Source organism: Plectropomus leopardus, chromosome 3, assembly GCF_026936395.1.
Source record: "Plectropomus leopardus strain MGB_pleo_1.0 chromosome 3, ASM2693639v1, whole genome shotgun sequence".
Classification (NCBI taxonomy): Eukaryota; Metazoa; Chordata; class Actinopteri; order Perciformes; family Serranidae; genus Plectropomus; species Plectropomus leopardus.
The window spans coordinates 5666528-5692649 of NC_142178.1; the positions used below are offsets into that span (position 1 = coordinate 5666528).

General features: G+C 39.4%; 2 protein-coding genes across 4 annotated transcripts in view; one reads left to right on the forward strand and one right to left on the reverse strand.

Moving 5' to 3' along the window:
- The window catches only part of doc2g (double C2-like domains, gamma), a 124411-nt gene that overhangs the window by 74508 nt on the left and 23781 nt on the right, over window positions 1-26122 (reverse strand). Inside the window, 1 exon segment of the mRNA XM_088075419.1 lies at window positions 7095-7146. The gene's annotated coding sequence lies outside the window, so the exon portion shown is untranslated.
- The window catches only part of cabp4 (calcium binding protein 4), a 42876-nt gene continuing 22618 nt past the window's right edge, over window positions 5865-26122 (forward strand). For 2 of the 3 annotated variants that reach the window (XR_015776180.1, XM_088075420.1), the window contains exons 1-4: window positions 5905-5961; window positions 14093-14179; window positions 15619-15720; window positions 16106-16238. Coding sequence is in view for 2 of the 3 variants with exons in the window: in XM_088075420.1 (XP_087931546.1) it covers window positions 14124-14179; window positions 15619-15720; window positions 16106-16238 (291 nt within the window). In the remaining variant the exon portion in view is untranslated. Of the gene's footprint in view, window positions 5962-14092; window positions 14180-15618; window positions 15721-16105; window positions 16239-26122 lie in introns of all 3 variants that reach the window. The other variant, XM_042485526.2, reaches the window with a different exon arrangement.

Consider the following 26122-nt stretch of genomic DNA (forward strand, 5'->3'; position numbering starts at 1 on the left):
AACCCACTACCAACAGGAACAAGCTACAGCCTCTGAGCTACAGTCTTACCTACAATTAGGCTTCATCGACAGAGGAAGAGGACCTGTTGGACTTGTGGAGGAAACAACAGTTCCTCTACACACACACCTATCAAAATTGACAAAAAATAAATAAATAAACAAGTCACAAGTTTCCCTTCATAGAGGGTTTTAGCACTGGGGGAAATGTAGTGACCTGCCTTCACTAGTGTCTTAAGACAGAAAATGTCAACAGGCTTGTGTTTCTTGCCAAGAATCTGTAAACACTATGTTAGTGCCCTTTCTGCATAGGCCAGCATTGTTTTCATCTGGTTGCCTTCTGTAATGGCATTTATTTTTAGCTAGCCTATATTTTGGGTACAGTTTAATTTACATTTTGCTTCTAGGAGATTCACTGAATTCAGATGAAGAAGAGCCTTACTTTGATGAGAGGATTTGTTAATTAGTAGGAATGTGAAAAGAAAAGCAGTGCTCTACTGTATACTGTATGTGGAAGAGAAATAAAAACATTTTGTCCCTGCAAACATTTTGTCCCTTTGTAAGTATTTAAACCCTTAAACAAACTGATGTAATTTTTTTTCAAAAAGACTGGAAAAAGAGCAATGAGCAATTTACTGATAAATGTTTCACAAATTGCAAGCAATTAGTGGATCTTAATTTTTTTTTATAAAGCTAGGCAAAAATGTCTTAGTAAAAACGTCGGGAAAGAACTATTTCTAATTATCATAATAACTTTAGATTATGTTACAAAATTATTGCTATTTTTTTAAAACTCTTTTCCCAAGTCATTTGCTGTTTTTTTTTCTTTTATTTCTTTTGCTGGCTCATTTTTGGGTTGTTTCATCTTTCATTTGTCATTGCCTTTCTCCCATGTTTTCTGAACGAAATCAAGCCCATTTGCTGAGGTTTTAAAGGGTTTGAGACCAATTTACTAATCGAAATTGAAGAAAGACTATTTTATTTTGCCCAAATGTTGAAAAAGCACTGCTTTTTAGAATGAAGCACATGTAGAAAAATGAGTATGTTATATTGTCATAGAGGATCTATTAAAATTTACATACAAAAATTGAAAATATCTGCAATTTGTGGACAGTTTTGTAGGTGATTTTGTGTTTCTCAGTGTGCATGTGAGATTCCACTACTTGGTTGCCAATCGTGATAAGTCTGAGAAAAGAAATGTTTTAAATGGTTAACAACAAGAAAAAGAGACAGATTATTTCAAGAATTTACAATGCCATAAAAAAAGATTCATAAAAGTCTGCTTCCCATGTCAGCACTTTAAAGACTTTTGAAAGACTAATTTAAGTCAATTTAATACCAATTAAGGCCATATTTTTAGATAAAATAATTTAGTGCATTTTAAGGCTTTTAAAGGATCTATGGGAACCCTGAACCATGATCTTCCCCTAACCTTTATCTAAGTGTTTACACCAGACTCAGGATGCCAACCCTGGTCTCCAATGTCAAGAGTCCTGCACATTGATTGGTGCTATTGTGCTTACATTAAAATTTACCTGGTAAAAGAAATTGGTAGTAAATGAATGTAATTTCTGGAGTCAGGGTTGGACAAACATCTACATTGCTGCTTCTGCACAGCATAGTCTATTGAGCAGCATTCCCCAGATTTGGCTTCATGCTGCTCTAAACTGTGTAAATGCATCCAGCCAATCCAATCCAAGCCAAATACAAAAGGTTGATTTCCACTTAAGTAAACAATTCAAAGGTCTACACTCCATTGGGAGCTGACTGGTGCATGAAATGTGACAACATTATTGCACTCCCTTGTCTTTTTCTGTGAAGGTAAGGGCTGAAATAAGTTCCCACTTCTTCAAAAAAGCAAAGTGCTAAATAAGGTCTTTGGCTGGACGCACTAAGCATATTTGAGCGTGGCGAGGGTCTGATCACACAGGGGAATAGGTTCCTCAACAGTTTCCCTCTGCAGCACTGCCTCGCTGGGCTGAGAGCAGCGAAAGAGAGAGGGGGAAAGCGAAAGAAACAGAAACAGGGGCCATAAAAATTAGATTATGCCTTACCTGCAGTTTCTGTTTTTTCATGAGCACAACAAAGTTTTTTGCTCTACTTGCTGGACTATCATCCACCTATTTAAAATATCGATGCTTCAGGAGACCTAAAAATCATACATACTGAAATTTTAAGCATATTTTTTTTCATTTAAATGACAAGGCAGAAAAGATTTAGCAACTCTGCATTTTCACACAATTGAGAGCGAGGTGTGACATTTAGAAGAGTCACAGGCCATGCTGCAGGTTTGTCCAGTGAAGTGAGACAAAGTTCAGAGACTGACCACAGCAGAGCAAAGCAAAATGTCAAGAAGCGGGACAACAGAGTTTGTATGAACAGCTGCACCTCTCTGATGGTCCGAGGGACTGATGATGGGTAATTTATGCTACTTTTCGGAACAAATAACTGAGATCCACCCTGAGACAAAGTTTTGCAAAGAAAATTATGACCTTGTTCACAGGTTAAACTCAAGGTATTAGATCAGCAACAACAGTGAGCGTGTTTGGGACGAGTCGGCAGTCGATGAACAGTGTGGTGTTCAATAGAAAATGGCCCCAGGGACATGACATCCTTTACCTGACTTAACCAACAAACAGCAGTCAATCAGTGAACTCTCTCACACGCTCTCTCTCTCTCTCTCTCTCTCTCTCTCTCACACACACACACACACACACACACACACACACACAGCTGAGACAGCTTTACAAAGCCACTTTCGCTTAAAACCTCAAAATCTGAGTCTACCATCATTATACTGGTGACACTTAACTTCCCATGAGTCAATAAGTGGACTCGTCACTTCAGGCTTCAATGGATGTCTACATTTTTCTCAGTCGTTGGTTAATTAACCTCTTGAACCTTGAATTCTCGCTTCATATTTCCTCTTTGGTTGGTTAAATAGATTTTTTTTTCTCATCTTACTGCCCTATATACATTACACTGTACATTCTTCATGTGCGTGCACCGACACTTCATTAATAGCCAATGACCCTCTGAGAATGCTGTGGTTTAATAGCTGCAACATTATTGCACATAATGTGAACATTTTCTAAATGTTAAATGCACCATTCTATACACATTTTCACCAAACTCAGCATGACATCGTTGGTTGAGTTGTGCCTCCACACCGGTCCAACCAGTCAAACATTAGTCCTGTTGATACCTGCTATTAACATGCTTCCTGGCTGATCCGATCACAAGTGGACAGAGCTAAATACAAGTGCAAATAACCACCAAGACGCTTTGCGATCCGATCACTCAGACCACTTGTCGAGGTGGTCCGCAATGCATTTCACCACATATCACATATCTTCCTGATGCGTCTCCAACAAGGACAAAGTCATCAGTGCAGGATGTTTTGGTTGTTAACGTGACAGTACGCAAACGCTCTAAAACTTGCCTAATTTAGAACAAGTTGGGCAATCTCATGCGTAAGACAGATATTAATTTAGATATTTATTACTTTGATTAGCTGTTTGGTTCAGCAGTTGGCTACCGGCTCATTCTTGTTCCATACTATCAGTATTGTATCAACCTTTAAAAATCCACTATCAGTCAACTTCTAGTATGGATAAGTGGCAGACCTTACTTAGGCATTGTAGGCAACTATCTAGGCTGCCAAAGACATTTTTTAGTGTTGTTTTCCAATTACACTAAATATGGTCTCATTTTTGCAGACTCCTCAGAACTCTGTAAAATGTCGATCTCAAAGGCGTTAATTGAAGTTAATTTTTAATCAGGCTCGGGCGGTATTACCGTATTTGATATACCGGGGAATTTAGAAATTCTGAAGCTATGTTTTTCCACTTCCACAGCTGAACTCAAAAACACTGCAACACCTGGTGGTGGAGGGAGAAGTTACACTCCCTACCTACTGGTGGTGGGCATGCAGAGAGAGACTGTGGGGAATAACAACATGTTACCACTGTGCACTAATACCATCATATACTGTATCCCCGGGGAAATTCAAGACAGGTGTGAAGGTATGAAATACTGCCCAAGCCTATTTCAAATTATATATGGGCAATGAATTGCATTATTAGTTTTCTTTACCTTATTTTTCATTGACAAGTCTAATGAGAGGTAGAGGTACACAAGTATCAATATGCAAATGGTTGTTCAAGATTCGTTCTACATCCATTTATGGCAAACTGTGGGTGTGAAAATAAGGCTTATACATTTGCCCAGTTCCACAATTATTAAGATTTACAAAACAGAATTGGGCACACGCATGGCTTTATAAATCTGATGAAGAGAATATGTATGCACTTCCTGCCTTTGTGTACACACAGTTTTAGTCATGAATCTACAGAGTTTTATGCATCTTGCCCCAGGTGGAAACAAGCTAATAGCTATTTGTAATACTGACTTTATTTATGCGGGGGGGGGCTGCCCTCGTTTCTGTCCTGTTTGTTACACAACCAAACACAACAATCTGTCACTGTTCAAAGGCTGGATTTATGTTATTTGTAGTAGACGTACAAATATTTGACAGGAGTGGGGGAAAATCAATATAGCATGGTATCGCAATGTTTTTGCATGTCAATATTGTATCAGTACATGGATGCTAAGTATTCATTTTCTTAAATCATATAAATCATTAACGTTAATTTACCGTAAGCAACTGGACTTGCTTGAGTTTCTTTAAGTTGCCTGTAATATAGAACTCAGAATTACCATGACCTGAATGACTGAGAATCTTCATCAACTTATACCTGTACATTACATAACAAAAAAAATCAATTGCTTTTTGAGTCCACTTGATATATTTTGCTTCAGAGGTACAGGCTGAAAACTATGCAATATAATATATAATAATAATATAATATCTATCTATCTATCTATATATATATATATATATATATATATATGTGTGTGTTTGTGTGTGTGTGTGTGTGTGTATATATATATATATATATATATATATACTATATAATATATAATAATATAATGCAATGTTATGTATGTTATTGCAATATTTGTAATATGTCATACCTTCATACCTTTCTGAAATGTCACAGACAGCAGTATATTTACTTTTAGCTTCTCAGACTAATAAATACACAATCCAAACCCAAAAAATGTTAAACAAAAAATGATATTCTCTCACCGATTTTCCCTTATTTAACAGAGACATAACTGTATACCTTTTGAATTAAACTTTCTTTCGGTAACATAAGATTGATGAGACTCATTTTCCTTGTTAACATAAAACACACTTCATTCAAACTCGACAGAAACAAAATAAAACTCATCCAAACCATCTTGGTTACTCTTGCTATTAAACTAGTGAATAAGTCCACTGTTCCAACAATCACCAAGCTCCGGTTTGGTCAAAATAAATCCTTCCCTCACCGAGTTAGATGTAAAAGATATGCCGTTATTCCCCACTTTCCCTCTCTGCCTGCTGGCAACCGGCTGTTTACAGTCCTGTAACTTCTCCCACCATCACTAGGTGTCGCTGTGTCCTTCAGCCTAACCACTAACATAAGTATCATGATAATATAATATAATATAATATAATATAATATCGTGCTGTCTCTGGTGACCCCGCCCCTAATATTTGACAGTGTTTTCCTGTGTAACAGGCATCTGCTATGATGATCCCACAGGTTGGTCGATTGGGGTTTGAGAGTTTAATGATTTTGCATCTTGAATATGAAGTCATTCAAACCACAATAGATATAAATATAAATTCATCTTGATTCCTTGAATCTGCACACCCCCTCCCCGACATATCTGCAGTAAGACAATATCATTGCCCTTTTTGTTCTTGAGGACAGAGGCAGCCAGTTACATCTCTAATCCAGTCATATTTAGCTGGATAATCACCTTTCAGTGTATAATCCTCAGGTTAGATAAGGCTTCATGCAATAGAGATACACCTCATCTCTCAACAAAGGCAAACAACGATAACACAAGGTAAGCTTGTATTAAAGAGAATATTTTGTATTAATGATTTGTAGTGAGGTACCAGCTTGTTTTACTCTGCAATGTTTAATAATTCAAAACACTGGAGCTATGGTTCATTTGTACCGAGCACATCTGACGTAGCCACTACACACTCACAATGAGACTTCTGTTCTCTGCTTTATAATATTTGATTATCTGGATCTCGAGTATATTTTGTTATACAAGCTGACAGATGGCCGGCCCACTGTTTGCATTTGTTTTGGTTCAATATTTGTGCCCCTGTTGCTCGCTACAATGCAATCACATCAACAGACATCTTTAAAGCAGCTCCACTGTGTGATTATCAGGCTGGCCTTGAGAAATACAAGAAGGACGAGGTTGTAATTAGAAGAGAATTATACAAAGCTGTATTAAGATGTAATAAGGAGATTGTACTAAATGAAGAGACAGGAAAAGATGTCTGTGAATGAAAAAAATATCTCATTCTCGCCCCTATGTTTCTTTCTATCTGCGCCAATACTAAGGGCAACAGTCTCATTTCAGAGCTGTGACATGAAATCAGTGCTGGGGGGGCAGAGGGGGTGAGGTGGAGGAAGTGGAGAGGTGTTAAGATAGGTGAAGATAAGATGGAGTGCCAGACTCGATTGCATTACTATCGGTTGTTTATGGATCAGACACAGGCTGGTTTGGCCCTCTGGGATTGATTGTCTTCTGACTGGACAGCAGGCGAATAGAGAGATAATACGAAAACAAAAGAGAAAATAGAGGGAGAGCACAAAGACAGGTGAAGCTTCGCCTGGACTCACAGCCAATCTGAGAGGAGCTGTGCATGTTTTCTATCTGTGGCTTTGTATGGTGTGTTTTTTAAGTCTGCCAGAGAGGTTCACTTTGTGCCCATGTGTTGTGTGTTCATCTGTTAATTGGAGGTGTAAATTTAGATCATGTGCCAAGGAACAGTTGATTTGATTTTGACAATTTTCTCTGAACAGATATGTGGGAAACACATAAAATCGGCAACTCCATCAATTTTACACATCAAAGTCTGTTGACAGGTGTTTCAAGAGTACTACTGCATAAGTGGAAAGAGATGTTAAAAGTCTTAAGTGGCTCTAGAGGGAGCTGCATAAAATCTGACAAATTACCTTAAGTGATGTCACTTGATGTCATGTCAGCATCAGTTGGGTCTGAAGAGTTCTAAAATGAAACAAAGGTGAAGACAGAAAGTTAGAAATGATCTCTGTTAGCTAAGCTTGGGTGGTACATGATATTTCAAACCTTCATACTTTCCATACATTACATGAAGTGTGCAGCGCTCAGACTAATAAATACACAATATAAACCCACAAAATGTGAAGAAAAGTTATATTATCACACCTATTTTCCTTATTTAACAGAGAAATACACACCTTCTCAATAGGAAGACTGCAAGGCTTAATTCCCTTGTAAACTCATCATGAAACACACTTAATTCAAACTCAACTGAAACAAACTTGCTAATAATGTAGTTAGTAAGTCCACATTTCCAACAATGACCAGCACTGGCTGATCGAAATAAATCCCTAATTCACCATGTTAGATGTAAGAAAACATGCCATTTTCCCCATGGTCTCTCTCTGCCATTGCTGGCCGCCTACTGTTTACAGTCCTGTAACCCATCTACCAAGTAGTACACCCATCTTTTAAACTACTACTACACCTGTGACTCTGGGTCTCTCCGATTTTGAAAAGACAAATCTCTGCATTTGGCCTGTCTTTCTGTTTTCCTTACGGAGACCTCTGGTGGTTGTGAGAATTCTGGCTCTTGTCTGTTTGGAGGTGGAAGAAACGTGAAGTCCATCAATTTAAAGATATAGTGAGTAGAATTAAGTGGCATCTAGCAGTGATGCTATGTGCCAAGCATCTAGGACAGGGTGTCCAAACTTTTTTGAATGAGGGCCAGATTGGATAATGTGAAAAAAAGCCTGGGGGCCAGCTGCTTCTTGCATCATATGGGTCATTAAAATAAATAAATAAACTTTCCACCACACCTGACAGCAACACCCCTTACTATTGACTTCTTTGCTGTGGCCATGTCTAATGCTTAGCAGGACATATTTGCTGTTAGGTAACTGTTTGTTAACTGTGTGTCTATGAAAACAAATAAGTTCCACCTCCGTAGTCCTGACCTGGTGCATGTCGACAAACTGTAATAGTGCGGTCATGAAGACGTTAAGGAGAAAAATGCTAAAAGAACTCACTTGATTAACCAATATTCTGTGGAGGGCCATATAGAGCATATTTTGAAAGTCAAGCAGAGGGCTATTTAAATTTGGTCCACAGGCCGAAGAAAAAACATGAACGGCCCTATCTAGATCTAGTGTTTGGTTTGTCCATTCTGGACTACTGTAGAGACATCATGGTGGACTTTGTAGAAGAGGACCATCTCCATATGGATAACAATGGCTAATTCTAAAGTAACAAAAACACAATTCTTATTTTTAGGTTTTCATGCACGACTGAAAACAGAGCTATGATTATACAATTAATTTTCTGCCATTATATACCTCTAATTCTTACACACTGAACCTTTAACCTTGTAGTTTTGTGCCTAAACCAAACCTCAAAGAGAGGTGGCAGGACAGAAATGCACTAATAAACTGTTGTCCTGATCATCAGGATGTCAGATATGAAAACTGTCATCATGACTCTTTTAAAAGCAATGAAAAACAATGTAATTTAGTTTGAAGTGCTTGAAATTCTTCTGGATATGCATCTGATCAAATTTGCACGAATCAACTCTAAGTGACCTGGCAAAATAAGCTACTATTAATAGTAAATGTGATGACACAGCAACATGATCAATATGAATGGCCTTAGCAGCTACTGAATGTAACTCACTTGACATTTTGTACAATTCATCCTTGGACAAAGCCCTAATATTCCCAAACAGGATTTAGATATCCTCCAAAAAATCATGACCACCATCAGCCAATCAGCATGATGTCTATCGCTGTGTGTATTTTCTGTCACATTCAGTCAGCAGAAAAACACTGTCTCTTATCAAAATAACAGATTAGAAATATCACACAGCCTCGCTCGAGTCATGACCTCTCTGAATGCTTTCTATTTCTGTCTGTTTGTGTCTCTGTGTGTGTATGTGGGCCTTGTTTTTATGACATATACAATGCATCTCTGCGCCCTTCAATCCAGTGGCTCTTGTGAAATATATATTTAGAATATCCATTTAGTGTTTAACCCCTAATGCTCCAGCCAGGCCCATTCAACTCCAATGACAACACGGCAGCTCTCGAGTGCGGCCCGCTTTCCATCATCAGCTGCGTTAGTTGTGTTTGTTTTAGCCCCCCGGTCCACCTGGCCCTCCATTTCATTACTTCAATTAGCGTGATTAGGATCTAAAATTGCTTGTGTCGGCTCGGTGATTGACAGCAATTGGCCACTTAGGGAGGAGAGCTGCAGACACACTCAGTGCTGCTCAATGGCTTGTGTAGTGAAACGCGCATGTGTACAGTATGTGTGTGTGGGGGTGTGTTTGTTTACCCTGATGGGAGTTGTGCTCACTGAAGATGAGAGCAATTCTTCAGGCAAACAATGTGAGACCATTGCTATAGAAAGTCCAGATACCTCGCTTCACCCACATGTGCACTGTGAATAGTTGGAGGAGTGGAAGAGAGGTGTGTGTGTGTGTGTGTGTGTGTGTGTGTGTGTGGGGTGGGGGGGGTTACAAGTACATAGGCAGGATCTTGTAAACATTATGAACTTATCTTTAATGCAAAGCTGAATTTATCATCCGCTGCATGCACATATTTACATGAATAATCCATCGCTATACTGTGAGCATATAAAGTACCTCCAGAGCACATAAAGTCCCATAAATGCTGTCCACTTTTCAAAGAATTCCACAGCTGTAATCATGTGAATCATTTGTGACTAGAAAAATTCCTTCCTTCTCCATGCGAACATCTTAACATGCTCTAAGCGTGTTGCAATCAGCATGTATCACATGCACTCTGATTGCGTAAAAGCGTGACTGACAGGCAATCACTACTCAGTCATGGCACGTTTTGTTCAGCCCGGTGGGAGCTGGGAGCAGGGCTCATTTGACAGAGGCGTATTAAACGGTCAGGCATAATTCACAGGACTGGTCGGTCTTGGTGTCTCTTCTCATTAGGGCCCACGCGGTCTACACAACCCGAAGTAACGACTGCTGGAGCAGATCTTGGGTATCTGTCTTCACGCCGCCCTCTCAGCATGCAAGAAGGCAGAGTGAGGCGTTATGTTTATGGCACATCAGTACCGAGTGTGGCCGTTCATCATCAGGAGTTGATAGCCAGAACTGCAGAGATACATGACAGAACATTAATCTGCTTCTCAAACGGACAGCCTTAAGTCTCCTATTCCTCCGCATGTCCTACACGTGATTGTCATTCATTCCCTTTATCTTCATCTCTCTACTAAATCCTCCTCTATCCCACACTCCGTCTTTCCATTTATCCGCTCCATTCTTCCTTCCTCCACCTTTGATCCATTTGTATTGAGTGTCCCACCCACTCTGTGTATTGTTTTAATTTCATTGCTTGGGTGTGTGTCCTCTTGTCCAAATTAATCAGCCTCTGAATAGGACTGGAATGAGTTCTCCTCCCTGTCCCTCAAGATGTAGTAATCATAGTTTAAGCATCACCCAGCATCCTCTGTACAAACTGTTTATTTAAAATGGAAATAGACACATTTTTTTGCTTTAACATATCATAATGAAGTAAATATTGATTGCACAATGTAATAACTATAAAATAATGACACCATCTGGGTTTAGATTGGTTCCCTATATGCCTTGTTTTTGATATGCAACTCTGTCTGAAACTATGGGATCTCCAGGGAAAATGAAAGCTTGATTTAAGGCACAAGACAACAAGAAAATGAAACTAGAATGACTGCCTCACAGTTGTGTGCCTCCGTGAACTAGTCAAGTTGTAGTTACAGGTCCATACATGTTAGGGGTGCAAATCACTAGTTCCATCACAATACAATATTATATCGATTCAATTGATAATGTTACGGTATTTGCCGATATCACAAAATCTGCCACAATACGATTTTGATTCGATTCGATTTAGGTGCCAGCAAATTATATGAGACAATATTACATGCTCTTCAAACACAGTTAGTTACAAATAAAATGCCACCCCTTTATTTTGCTTTTAACCAGAAAATATAAAAGCAACATCTAAATAATTAGAAATTATTTAAACTGGTTCATTCTGTCAGAAAACGCTTTCTGGAAAACTGTTGTGATTTTAAGTCAGTCCAGATAACTCTGAAAACTCCAGGGATATCTGACCTAAAGCCATTACGGCAAACTTCTCCCAGCAGCCACTGAACAGATTAGAAACAAGATTACTTAACAAAAGTATAAAACTTGGCTAAATAGTCACTCTAATGGTTCATAGAGAAAACAACTGTCTTTTGCAAGTCATGTTTCCGTCACATGTACGACATGCTAACGTTAGTAGCATAAACCTGTGGCATTTTACATTGCATAAATTAGCTAAGCTACTTATCCAATTTACATGTATTATTTATGATTTCTGGTACTCACCACTGATTTAAGTCACTGCATCTCCCAACAGAACAGCACAGATGTATTTCAACCTGCATGTTTTTTTAGTCTAACATTTTTGAAACAGAGCAGCTAATATTGCTGTAAAGTTGGCGAAGTCAGATGCAGGGACATGACGTTTCGCTACGACTTTTGTTTACATATGACGTGCTCTGTCTGTTCCTAGTTTCTCTGAAAACAAAAATTTCCACAATGATGATTTATGCTCTAGTGAACAGCGTTCAACATCATCTTTCTCTTGGCTGCTTGCTATCATCTGCCTCACTCTGTGTGACGGTGACATAAAACTTCAAAATAAAGGCGCATCTGAAAGAGCATGATATGGATCTATGTTATCACTTTGCATCGATGATGTGGGATCACTGCTCATTTAATCGATATATTGATCCAAATAAATGGATTGTTACACCCCTTTTCCATGTCTATTCAGACTCATATACTAAAATGTTGATGCTTCACACACATCCTCACTGTATACAAAAGGCACAGTTTCAAGGTGGACACCATAGACCAGGTGTGGGGAACCTTTTTCCTATCAAGGGCCATTTCAATTTTTATGAAGTCCTCTGAGGTACATACTAAATTTATGAACACATACGATGCAACAATTATAGATTTTTATTGTATGAAAACCCAGTTATCATGGTTTCTCGATTATTACAAGTAAATAACACAAACTATTAGCTATTAATTTACTCACCACAAAACTTGTCCTCCAAACATTGTCTCTGTCAGTCTGTGGTCTTGAAAGCTGATTGTCGGGCAACCCAATACCAACGACGAGCGTTAATTTTATCAAAACGCATTTGTTCTTTCAACTCGTCCAGTTTAGCATATTTCAAGCTGTAGTGACACTCGAGACTGGCTTTTTTCGGGCCACTTCCGGCGCCACAAACTAGCCAAAGTTTGCCTTTTACTCCTACAATGAAATAATCATTTGTCCATTTCTCCTGGAAAACGTGTCCACCTTCCTTTTCTTGGCACTCGCCATGACACATGTCACTAGCCAATCAATCCCCAAAGCTATCGCACGATGGCATGTAACCTCGCGTGTTATGTTCACTGAACCTGAACCTGACTCGGACACGCATAGCCGTCAGTGTTGTCTCAGAAAAGTAATTGCTGTCACGTTTTCCCCATTTTTAGAATTGCGTGGCAGGCCAGATCAAATGGTCTCAAGGGCTGTACACGGCTCGGAGGCCGGAGGTTACCCACCCCAGCCATAGACTGCATAAGTAATGGACATAGCTACTGGGACATCACCCACTGATTTGTGAAATGCCATTTTGAAGCCTCAAGTTCTGCATTTTGGCTTTTGCCATCTTGTTTTTTAGTCCGCCATTCAAGCAGCCTCCCCTCTCGATATGCGTAACTTTGGGCCTTAATAATATGTAAACAGGTGAGCTATAATAACAACTGATACCCCGTATAACTGTCATGAATGTTGAAATAAGCAACAGAAACCAAAACTGTTTTTTGTCCCAGGTTGTAAACATGTTTATTTCTTCTGTAAAGTTGGGCATTTTAACATGGGAGTCTTCGGGGATTGACTCTGCTTTGGAACCAGCATCAAGTGGTCATTAGAGGAACTGCAGTTTTTGGCACTTCTGCATTGGCTTCGTTTTTCAGCCTTGGAGGTTGCCCAAACTTAGTGTCAACAATTCAGTATCTGACCACATGGCTCCACCTCTGTTCTGGAGGGATGACATTGAGTAATAGCAAGAAAAGTGTTTATGCAGAACATCATGGTGTCACAGTAAAGCTAACCTTTGACCTTTTGGATATAAAATGTCATCTCTTTATCGTTTTCTTATGATTGCATGTAGTGCCGATTCCTAGGAGATCATGGTGGTTAGAATGCCAGTATCCCTCAACTTTACAGCCCAAAACAAGGGATACCAGAAACGACACAAAGTGTAAAACTGACAAGGGGCCAAAAACAATACCACTTGGAAACTTTGGGGTGGTGGTGGTGGAGGGGGGCGGAGGTTTTCCGTTTCCACTTTCAAGCTGATCTTATCAACACAGTATGACTCTACAGAGCGTCTTAGGATCTTTCAGCTTATTGTTTTGATGTCCCACAAATTTAATGTTATGGTTCAGTCGGATAAATCTTGTTTCCTACCACAGCAGGAAGCTGTTTTGAAAGAAAAAGCTTTGATAAAGTCACTGCACACTACCTGCCCAACATCAAATGGCAGATGCACAAAATTAGCAACTTGCTGGTTAACACAGTGGAGGATTTAGCAAATGAAAATGCCAAATATTTCCCTCAGGAGTTGGTGGAAAGCAAAACAAAGCTAAAACACTGGACTCCAATTCATAAGTTGCCAAAAATAGCTTCTAAGTGAAAATGACAGCTAATGATGTCTGATGAATCTGTAAATTGGAGATGTGTTTGCAAACACATTGTCTACTGTGCCACTAACAACTTCATGAGGTTATAAATGCAGCTGTATTGATGTTGAACATTTTTTCGTCCAAAATGGGTACTATTTTGGGATCTGACTCTCCTTGTCATTAAAGATTTCTGATCTTTTCCACCAACCAATCCAGGATGTCTGGGAAAAGTGCAAAGGGAGGACCAGAAAGTAGATCATCCTCTGCTGCCAGGTCAGTGAAATTTAACTAAAGGTAATGAAGAAAATAAATTCAGATGAGATACACATATAAAGTCCAATTATTTTGATTGAAAACGAAGTCAAGACGTGAGGCTGTGAGTTTTATTCCTGTCCTTGGTAAGATTTCATACATCAGATCAGTCTTAAGCCCCTTTGCCAATGCACAAAAAACCCACATACACCCACTAACATCTGGCTTTTCAATGTAATATTAAAGGTTACAATTAGCATTTTACCTGCATCATATGACTATGCAGTGGTCATGTTATTTATCGGTTCTTGCTCCAACTGGCTTCAATGGAAATTCAACACCCAGGTGGCCGCACTAATTTTGGACCCTTGCAAGATGCAATGACAGGGCCCCACAAAATACAGTCTGTCTCCTTCAAATTCAGCCTGCACCAGGTTTGAGAGGGAGAGACTGAAAAAGTAAGGGAAAAATTGTTTACTAACTTATTTTCCTGCCCAGAAACACCAGTAAAAACCCCCACACCTACACAGAAAGGCATACTTGTCCGCTGCAGAGCCGTGTACACAGTTCTATCCGACTGGCAATGGAAAGGCTGTCTATAGCTTATTTATAGCATGCATGACACTTAAATCAACAAATCAAAGTCAATCAATCAATCATATAGCAGGTTTTTCCCCATTCAAAAAACCTGCATACATATGCTAATTTTGGTGAAAAAGGGTGTAAGGTACATTTTGGGTCTACAACATAGAAGAGACAAGGGATGTATGATAATATCAGCACTTCATAGGTATCGGCAGATTTTGGCTTTAATATGAAACATCAGAATTGGCCAACATGCTGAATTCTGCCCATATGACAAACCAATATTCATTTTTTTAAATTGAAAAAGTGAACATGTAAAATACACCAACCCTAAGTTGAGGTATTTTTCTTATTTTGCACGATGAATGACTATCACATAGATTGAAAAGCATTGTAATTTATGTCCTGGTGGGCCATCACAATAACTGTTTGCACAATATGATGTTAAATTTACTATAGAAGAGACTTGATGATCAATAAAATTAGGTGGCATATCAGATATTGGCAAAAAAAAAATCCAATATTGTGCATCCCTACAAGAGACGTATAACAACATTGATTCCTCATACAGTGATGAGTGAGCAGTTCATGCGAGAGCGATCATCTGCCTGCCCTCAGAAAGATATTTACAAAGTTTTTGAGTAAAACATTCCATGAAACTTAAAAAATTCCAACAATTGTCTCCCATTGCGGCTGCTGTCTATCAGTAGTCTGAATCCATTCTCACTTCCTCAACAGAAGGGTCCATCTATTACATCCAAAGTTCAACATTGACGTTTATTGTTGGTTGCATAAAATGTTTATAAAAGGTATTAATGTTAATTTACAAGCTATTTAATGCACTCTGAATTGATTATGGCGTCTTTCTCTCCTAGCATGTCTCCACGAGGGGGGAGGGGTGCCGCCGCTGGCAGATCGCCTGCTTCTGGGAGGTTCAAAAACAAGGCTCTCCAGCTCAGCCTCTCCAAGAAATTCTGGTTATTATCATTCTGTTTCTAATCAACATTGATTAGGAAGAGGGGAGTGGGTTGTGTAGTTCTGTGCACCCAATTAGTGTCATCGATTGACACATCAGTTGCAAAACAAGCCTTCAGAATGTCAAACTTCTCCTCCTACAAATACTTCCTTCCTTCCTTCCTTCCTTCCTTAGTGACTGATGTAGCAGTTAATGTTAGGTGATTGGACTGCTGACGTTTTTCAATCATTTCGCTCAAGCTGAGCAATTATGTCAAGGGAAGCTATATAGAATAAATCAGCCAAAAGGCACTTACGTATGTGTGTTAAAGTAAGGAGGGGAAATTATAGGCCTTGCTTTGATAATGACAGCTCTCAACACTTTGCACGTAAATGCACACTTCACAGCTCAAAGCAGCCCTCGGCCCCACGGAAGGGCTCTGGGGAGGAGGAGGGACGTCGGCATGGTAGAAGGAGCCTCAGCAACAGCTCAGCGGTGGCTGCTGCCTACATCTCCTACCTCAATAAACTCTTTGGACAGGTCAGTTCAACAGCCCATTACCACCCATAGTCTAATGCATGTTGTCACAGGCTTGGCACACTTGTTGGTTACTTGTCAGGTTACTCCAAAAAAGGACACAGGGCCCTTTTCATCATGCTCTTATGCTTCCTCACCTCCTCCATGACCCCAAAACCATGCCCTTTTCGCCATCATAGAGGATCTCTGAGTCTTCCAATCCCTTAAAGGGATAGTTCACCCAAAAATGAAAATTCAGTCATTATCTTCTCACCCTCATGCCAATGGAAAGTGGGGTGAAGTTTTATAGTCACAAAACACTGCTGGAGATTCACGGGGAAAAGGCGCTGCACACATCTCCCAAACAACTGAAGCAAATGGTGACCCGGATTTGTTAAAAATAAAAATAAAAACATAATAAAACCACAAAATGTCTCCAAACCGCTCGTCTGAAGTAATACAAGTGTCCTAAAGCCCTGATGGGCCCGGTTTTGAGAAACATCACTGCCATCATGTTTCTAGCCTTGTTGTAGCTCCTAGTGTGGGAGCTGCATTCATGTTTGCACTCTTGTGCATGACCAACGAGAGTTTGCAGTATTTGCATGCTATCCAGAAGCCTCCTACACACACCGTAGTTTAAAAACTGACAAAGGGAGTTGTTGCTGCTAGTGCTGACACTTGGATTACTTCGGATGAGCAGAATGGAGACATTTTGTGGTTTTATTATGTTTTTTTAACATTTGAATCCTGGTCGCCATTTGCTTCAGCTGTTTTTGTTGTTGCAACACCTTTTCCCTGTGAACCTCTGACAGTTTTTTGTCACTGTTATCAAACTTCACCTGATATTCCATCAGCATGAGGGTGAGTAGATAATGACTGAACTTTCATTTTGGGGTGAACTATCCCTTTAAATCTACCTCAAGAAAACAAGGAGAGAGGAGGTGTCTGGAGAAGCTTAAAGCGAGGAAACGCAGGTGTATCGTGCACGGAAGTCTTTTATCAAGTGGCATGACTATGAAGCCTCAAAAGGGTCGCAGTGAGATTGTTTTTTTACATTCCTTGACATTTAATGCTGCACCTTCATATGACTCTTTCTTCACAGTTTATTCTCACATTGCTTTGTTTGTAGTGGTGTGTACAGGGACCGGCAGATAATATAACAGAGCACAGTTACGTGGTGAGATGTAATACAATGTGCCATCACCTTGTGTGTGATGAATCACAATTTTGAACATACTGGATAATTTAATAGCAAAGTGTTGTGGCACCACACAGAGCAGCAGTTTGCCTTCTGTTTTTTATTTTATCACTCTATCGACATACACACACTCTAACGCAGTTATGTGGTGCATCATTGTGCAGGTAACAATAAAACAAGTAAACATAAAGTCTACGGTATCACAGCAAGCTGTATATAAATCATACGATTTAAAAGAAGTATTACTTGATAATTATAATCAACAGTCTTCATAATACTAATAACTGGTTATGTTGTAATTGGTTATGTAGAGCTAATAGAGATGTTACCATCTATCAAGCAATGAATGATACTAGAAGATTTTGATTTTTTCTGTTTCATAATAGGTTCTGTGAACATTTGCACAAGGGGTGGGCATTTTTACTAAGCATTTAGCATATTGAAGTATTTGCATCAAATTATTATAAAGTATAGAGTAAAAATCTAACATAAGAACAGGATTGTAAATTGGCCAATAACAAAAAAATGCATCTAGTGAACAATCAGGCACACTTTCTGTCCCTGGCACTACATAGGTTAGACATGGCACTTAAGGACAATCTCCAAAGTTGTTCTCCTCACCGTCAATTCAAGGTCTGCCCCATTAGCATGAGCTAACACAGCAGCAGCAGCAGCTAACAGCCAACACCGAGCTGTTAAACAGTCCCAACAAACTGATTGTTTACAATTGATTAAACGTTAATAGGCTCTCTGTAGAACTGATGTAACTGAGTCGGTACCCTTAAACATACCAAGTATGATGCCCTGCTCTGCACACTAGACCTTTGAGAGCAACGCCATGGAACCAAAGATGAGTCATTTGGCAGCTTCGGCTCCTCCATTCTCATGTCTGTTCTTCGCCTCCTCTGCTCACATCTACTGTGGTCGGGACTAAGATGCAAGGAGAGGAGGTGAGTGAGGGAAGAGAGGAAACATTTGCGCATGATGGTATGAACCTATAGTTACAGTTTCAAACTACAACTTTGCAGAAATCATCATCAGGAGCTGAAATGTGTTGTTCGGAAAACGGCATCTAATAAACAGCAGGTGTGCTAGCTGATTACAGAGTTGTATTTTGTTAAGCTAATGATGTCACAGGTAGGCTTAGGCACTATCACAGTATCACAGTATCACAGTATACCAGGGTAAGGTTTGTTTTTCAATACTGTCATAAATACTGGCACTCCTCTTTCTTTTCAACTCATTGTATGTAATGCACAGCACGTACCACCAGAGTTCAGTCTCCAGTCTCTACTGATGGTATGAAACATTACGTATCAACCTAGCCTACTCACAAGCCTAAACTGGTTTTTTTCCCGCTACATTCTGTGAGTCAGATCCACTCCTCATTCCTCCACAGGTCCACCCTTTTGTCTAAATATAATCAGAAACCAAGATGGCCACAGCCAAAATGTTAAACTCGTGGCTTCAAACTAGTGGGTGACATCATGGGAGCTATGTCCATCATAGTCTATGAGATCAATACATGTCAACATCACGTAAGCTCTTCTCCTGACACGCTGACTTGTTCCTGACAGACTGTCCTCAACTACAGAGAAAGACATAATACTGCATGGAATACTAAAGCACAGACTTCCACCAACCAAATGCCCTTTCTTGCAATGTTAACAAAATTAAAAATAATTCCAACTATAATGAAACGGATGTGCTCCAAAACTTAACTTCCTCTGTCCGTGCTGTCCACTTAGCTTCATTAAAATCAAGTCAGTTGTTTTTCTGTTATCCTGCTGACAAACAGACAAACCAACCAAACCCAAAACATGATCTCCTTGGCTAAGGTAAAAACCATAAAATTGTGAATTATTCCAATACTTTTCTCTAATTGCAGCAATTTGTATTTCAAAATTACCATTTTCCCCATTGTCTGTTTTTATTTCACATCACCATTATCCTAATTACCAATAGCATAATGCCACTCTTCATAGCAACATTTACAACATCAAAACAGTGAGGTGTCTATCAAAATAAAAACTGCTGGACCGAAGTAAAAATGACCAACAATATACTCTGTTATTGTGAAAAGAATATACATTTGGCTCTCCATCCTCCATGAGGAGGTTGGAGAGATAGTTGTAAGAGACTGTCAGAGAAAAGTTGATAGAGTAGAGGTTTAAAGATCGAGTCACAGCTGAGAGTGAGAATACATTGACTTTAAAGTTACACTGAATGAAGCTGGGAAATGAATCAATTTGTTCAGCTGATTCTAAGTGGTTACTATCGATTGCAAATATAAACACTGGTTGTAGCTGTTTGCAGGGAACCATGACTATGAAAAAAAAAGAAGGACCCGTTTGCAAACCAGTAATTGCTGACATAGAATAGGTCAAGCAATTGTGGAGAAGTCAATATTACTACCCACCTCTATTCAATCAGATGTGAAACCATCTGATCAGGACTGCAGCCTGGTACCTCATCCTTTAAAAAAAATCCTTTCCAAGAAGTCACTCCAGTAATTCCACTTCACAGATGATTTACTGCCTGGACACCAGGCTGGCTCCCATTAATGCCCTGGCTGTTTCGAGTGAAGCATTGGCTCTGTTCATGTCTGATACCCTGATCCCAAATTGCTGCAGGGCATCACTCTATATTTGTTGAAATGACAAATGGAAATGAACCAATGAAATGATCCAGCTCACTGGCACCTTCTCTATTTCTGTTTAAAACATTAGTTGATTTATACAGACAGCCATTTATATACATTAACTTTAATATGGAAAAGAATGATTTTTTTTTTGGAATACAGTATGTTTTACCTGGAATCAAGACGATAGGTGTAGTCTAGGCCTACTGGTTTGGGAAAATAAATAATCTAATTTTGATTGTTTAGACCTACATCACAATTATAACATACTTTATCATACGTATTTTTGTAAAAAAAAAAAAAAAAGTTCCTTATCTTCCTCAATCTTTTTCCTTATTTGTATTATTCACTTTACACAAAACTGGATACAGTCAACATATACTCTGCTCTTTCATGAAAACCAGGCCTATGTGTTATTAATAAAATATTGAGAAAACTGTAAAATGTTGTTAAGTTTACCCAGCACTAGGGAAGCAAGATTTAATAAGTTTTCTTGGGTCTTGAGAAGCTGCAGTATTTCATCATTAATGCTCTAAACTGTCCTTTAAATAATATGAGACAACTTTACCAGTAATCTCTTCCCCTGTTGCCAACATCTGAAAACCTGTTCACCTGTTTGCTTCATGCTGTTTTGCAATCAACCGCCTTTGTCTCTCAGTCGTTCAACCACACACTCTCTACACACAAAGCGGCAACCTCCAGGGCTGCAGAAAAAAACTGCAGTTCTTTGACTGGCCACTTGAAGCTGGCTCCAAAAGCAAGTCAATCCCCATAGAGTGCCGTTGACGTATGACGTTTTTCTGTAGGACGACGTGGAAGTTATGGTCCCATGGTTCCCTTGTCAAAAAACCTATGGGATTTTCCCATTGGATTTTGGATTATTGCAGAGAATGAGCTCTTTGGTAAACATGTTTATGACACTTAAATGTTTTATTCAGGCGGTTATGGCGTGCCTGTGAGGAGACGCATGAACCAGGCTCGTCAATATTCCTGCAAGAACTCGCTTAAAGAACGGCGAAAATCTATATTATTTTGCAATAGAATTTTCGGAAAAACTGAGAAGAGACTATGCCGTCTAAAAACCAGAAACTTTTGTTCAAAGCAGCGGAGCGTACGAACACGGCTAACACCGCGGCTAACAACGCTAACGCTAACGCTAGCGCTGCTGACCCGACTACTGCTACAGATGGGGTTAAGAGTGACACCACGACCGCTCCTACCAACAGCGAAATACTCAAGGCAATTCAGTCGCTCAAAGAAGATTTCGGAAAAAAATTTACTGACATGCTGGAAGCTGTTAACGACCTTAAGGGAGACCTGGTGTCACAGTCAGGGAGAATCCGGGAGGTTGAGGAGAGAGTCTCCCAGACAGAGGAAGACGTGGCTGCTCTCCAGGGAAAGATTAAACAACTAGAGCAAACGGTGGAGACATTGAAGGATAAAGTCCAAGACCAAGAGGACAGAAATAGACGCTCAAATTTGAGACTAGTCAGTCTCCCTGAAAAGACCGAAGGCTCCGATCTCTGCAGTTTCTTGGAGGACTGGCTTCCAAAAGCTCTGGGCGACACGTTTACCGCGGCTCCAGTCATCGAGAGGGCACATAGGATAGGTCAAGTTAACCCGAACCAGCCCCTCCGGTACAGGACAGTCATCGTGAAGTTTCTGAACTACAAGGATCGAGAGAAGACACTGAGGGCGGCCACTAGGATGAAAGAGGTAAAATATGGAAACAAACGCGTGAGCTTCTTCCCGGACCTGTCGGCTGAGACTCGGCAGCGCCAGAAACTTTTCGATGGAGTGAAAACTCAGCTCCGGGCTATGAATATCCGCTATGGCATGCTCTACCCAGCTCACCTGATCATCACACACGATGACAAACGCCTCATCTTTAAGACAGTGTTGGAGGCAGAAGATTATATTCAAAAGGTACAGCCTGCCTCGCGTTCATCACCTCCTCCAACGAAGAGCTGAACTACAAGTTTGTAAGAATTTGATTACCCTGTTGTTATTTATATTGAGTTGACATGAGGTAAGGTTAGAAGGATCACTATGAATAGATGGCTTTTTAGTTGTTCAATAATCTAAGTTAGGGACGCTATAGCTACATGTATGCAATTGTTTTCCTATATAAATGAAGTCTGTAAGAATCAGACTCCTTGATGTCCACATCCTACTATTAGGGGAGCTATACTATCCCTGTGTGGACACAGAGAAAGACTTAAGTTAATGGGTATAAAGGGCTTGTGTAGGCGGCCCAACATTGCAAATTTTGCATGCTGTGTACTTTTCGCTTTGTTCCGATTCCCATGGTTTGAGGGATGGTCGTTATATTCTTTTCATTTATTGATGAGCCATTACATGCAAGGATGTGTGCACACTTATACGTTACCACCCACAGGATGGGTGAAACGTTCCACATAACCAAAGTCAGATGTCATTGGGGTTTAATAGATACATTTCGTTTGGGGAAATGTACAAGGATTTTGTGGGTGGGGGTCGTTTCTCAGTGCCTGTTTTTTTGTGTTGTGTCTATTGCAACTTCCGATACAGAATACAGACACAGCAGGTTCCAAAGTTGTCACGCAAGTCCAATAAAAATCTAAATTTTTCTGGTGTATGCCGGATAGGTCAGACATAAAAATTTCCAGCTGGAATGTGAGGGGTTTAAATAAATTGGTGAAACTTAAACAAGTACTGGGCAGACTTAAATGAATGGGATCCAAGATAATCTTTCTACAGGAAACGCACTTAGTGAGAGATGATGTCAGACGGATAGAAAATAGATGGCCAGGACAGGTTTTCTCAGCTGGTTTCAACTCCCACGCGAGAGGAGTGCTGATAGCAATTCACAAATCAATTCCATTTCAGCTAAAAAGTAAATACATAGATCCATCAGGGAGATTTATCATTCTGAGTGGTACTATAGTTTCTGTTCAGGTTAACCTAGTGTCGGTATATGCTCCTAATGGAGATGATCCTTCCTTTTATCAACATTTGTTTCTCACCTTGTCTTCCTATAGTGGATACTATATAATTGGAGGCGATTTCAACTGCGCATTGGATTCAATAAAGGACCGGTCAACTGGCATTGATAATACTAATAAACAAACAAGAAAGACTCTCAAGAATTGTATGACTGACTTAAACCTAATTGAGATTTGGAGAAATCTTAACCCGGAGAAAAGAGAATACTCATGCCTTTCCGGTAGATATAAGACATACTCCCGGATAGATTTCTTTTTAGTATCAGCTGGATTACTATCCAAAATTGAAGCGTGCTGGTATGACAGTATTTTAATATCTGATCATGCTCCCATATCACTAACTATACAGATATCAAACATATTCTCAGCTCCACCACCATTTCGTTTCCAGGCCAAATGGCTGCAGTCTCCAGAATTTGTGGAATTGTTGGATAGAAAAATAGACGAATACTTTTCCATAAATACAAATCAGACAAGTGCTTCGGTGAGATGGGAGGCATTTAATGCCGTTATCAGGGGGGAAATTATAAGTTACACTAAACACAAAAACAAAGTACATTATAAACAATTGGACTCCCTTGAGAAACAGATCAAAATAATGGAACAGGAACTCTACCATAATGTTAATAATATAGAAAAGCAACAAAAACTGCTCCTACTAAAAGCCAAATATAATGAACTCACTTGTAACAAAATAGCTGCTAATTTATGATGGCTCAAACAATCCTACTACGATCAGGGAGACAAGGCAGGTAAGCTTTTGACATGGAGACTCAAGGAAATCCAGACTAAAAGAACTATTAACGTAATTACACAAGAAAGTGGGGAACAGCTGATCGATCCCGTTGACATAAATAATGCATTCTCAAGATACTATGAGGACCTATACAAATCAGAGTACCCAGAAAATACAGAAAAACAAAATTGCTTTCTGAATCAACTTAAATTCCCAACTTTAGCAGAGGAAATTAAAGCAGGTATTGATAGGAACTTGACTGTTGAGGAATTGACAGAGGCACTCAACCATATGAGCAGTGGTAAGGCACCTGGGCCAGATGGCCTACCAATAGAAATATACAAAACATTCTCAGGGAAACTGTTACCCCATCTTCTCGAAGTATTTAATGAATCCTTTGAAAGAGGTAGTCTTCCACAGTCTTTGAGATCGGCAGTTGTTTCAGTTCTGTTAAAACCCGGTAAATCAGCCTCAGAAATGAGTTCATATCGACCTATATCTTTAATGTCATGTGACACCAAAATATTGTGCAAAGCTTTGGCCAGAAGAATTGAATCACACGTCCCCACTTTAATTACTAATGATCAGAATGGATTTGTGCTTGATAGGCAGGCATACCACAATACTCGTAGGTTACTGAACATATTATATATAAAACAGGATGCCGCCGACCACGCACTCCTGTCACTGGACGCTGAAAAGGCCTTTGACAGGATCGAGTGGAAATACCTTTTTGAAACTCTTAAAAGATTTGGTTTTGGAGAAAATTATATTAAATGGATTAAATTATTATATACAGATCCACAAATTAAAATCTCAACAAACAGTCAACTCTCTCATTCCATTAATCTCGGTAGATCCACACGCCAAGGGTGTCCACTATCCCCTCTATTATTTTTATTTGCTATTGAACCTTTAGCTATGGCTATTCGTCAGTCCACAGAGATCTCAGGTATTTGGATCGGCGAAACTGAACACCGTTTGGCCCTTTTTGCTGACGATGTTGTTTTATTTTTAACAAACTTAGGTAGGTCTTTACAAGGTCTTACAAATCTTCTGGAGAAATTTGGAGAATTCTCGGGCTATAGAATTAACAACAGAAAAAGTGCTCTATTATTATTGAATAATCAAGAGAGAAATAATCCCCATATCCACTCACAGTTTACATTAACACCTGAAGGGTTCACATATTTGGGTATTAAAATAATGCCTGACATTAATAAGATAGTATCCACCAATTATGACCCTATTTTACATGGAGTGTTGGACTCTCTAGAGAAATGGAATACATTGCCCATTTCAATGATAGGACGAATTAACACCATTAAAATGACCGTCTTACCGAAGTTTTTATATCTTTTTCAATCTATTGCGCTCCCTCTTCCAACAACTTTTTTTTCCACTCTGAAGAAAGGCTTTACTAGATTCATATGGAACAATAAACACCCAAGGTTACGTCTTTCTCTATTGTACCTCCCATATGATCGTGGTGGGCTTAAACTACCCAATATGAAACTTTATTACTGGGCAGCCCAACTTAGCACAGCTACTCAATACTTCCATGTTACAGGGGCCCCATCCTGGATAAACATAGAAAATTGTTCATTGACGCTACCCATACAGTTATATCTCAATTCGGCACAAATTAAAACACTTATTAAAAATACTCAAAATCCTTTTCTTAGAAATACTATACGCGTCTGGCACCAAGCCCACTCTTTTTTAAATGAATCCCATAAGCTATCAAGCTTTTCTCCTATCTGGGGGAATCAGGATTTCAAACCAGGCAGAGCCGACATGGGATTTAAATGTTGGAAAGAAAAGGGATTAAGTAAAATGAAAGACCTTTACAGTGAGGGTACTTTGATGTCTTTTGAACAATTAGTCAATAAATATAATCTGCCTAGGAAACATTTCTTTAAGTACCTCCAAATAAGAAATTACATAAAAACACAAATTAAATCTACATCAGAGCCATCACTCTCCACTATTGAAAGTATCACAATGAACCATCTTCATAACAAGGGTCTCTTATCAAAGTTTTATAACGCACTATTGGCAGGCTCTAAAGAGAATTCTCTAGCTCATCTGTCTGCATGGAGAAGTGACCTCCAAACAGAAATAACTGTAGAGGATTGGGGGGAAGCCTGTCTTCTGGCCCAGACCCAAACTGTTAACACCAGGTTCAGACTGTTACAGTACAAATGGTTGTTTAGAACATATATTACTCCTACAAAACTACACAAATTTAATCCTAACATTCCTGATGTGTGTACTAAGTGTAACAGAGAAGCAGGTACTTTGTTTCATTGTATGTGGAGCTGTGAGAAACTTCAGATTTTTTGGAAA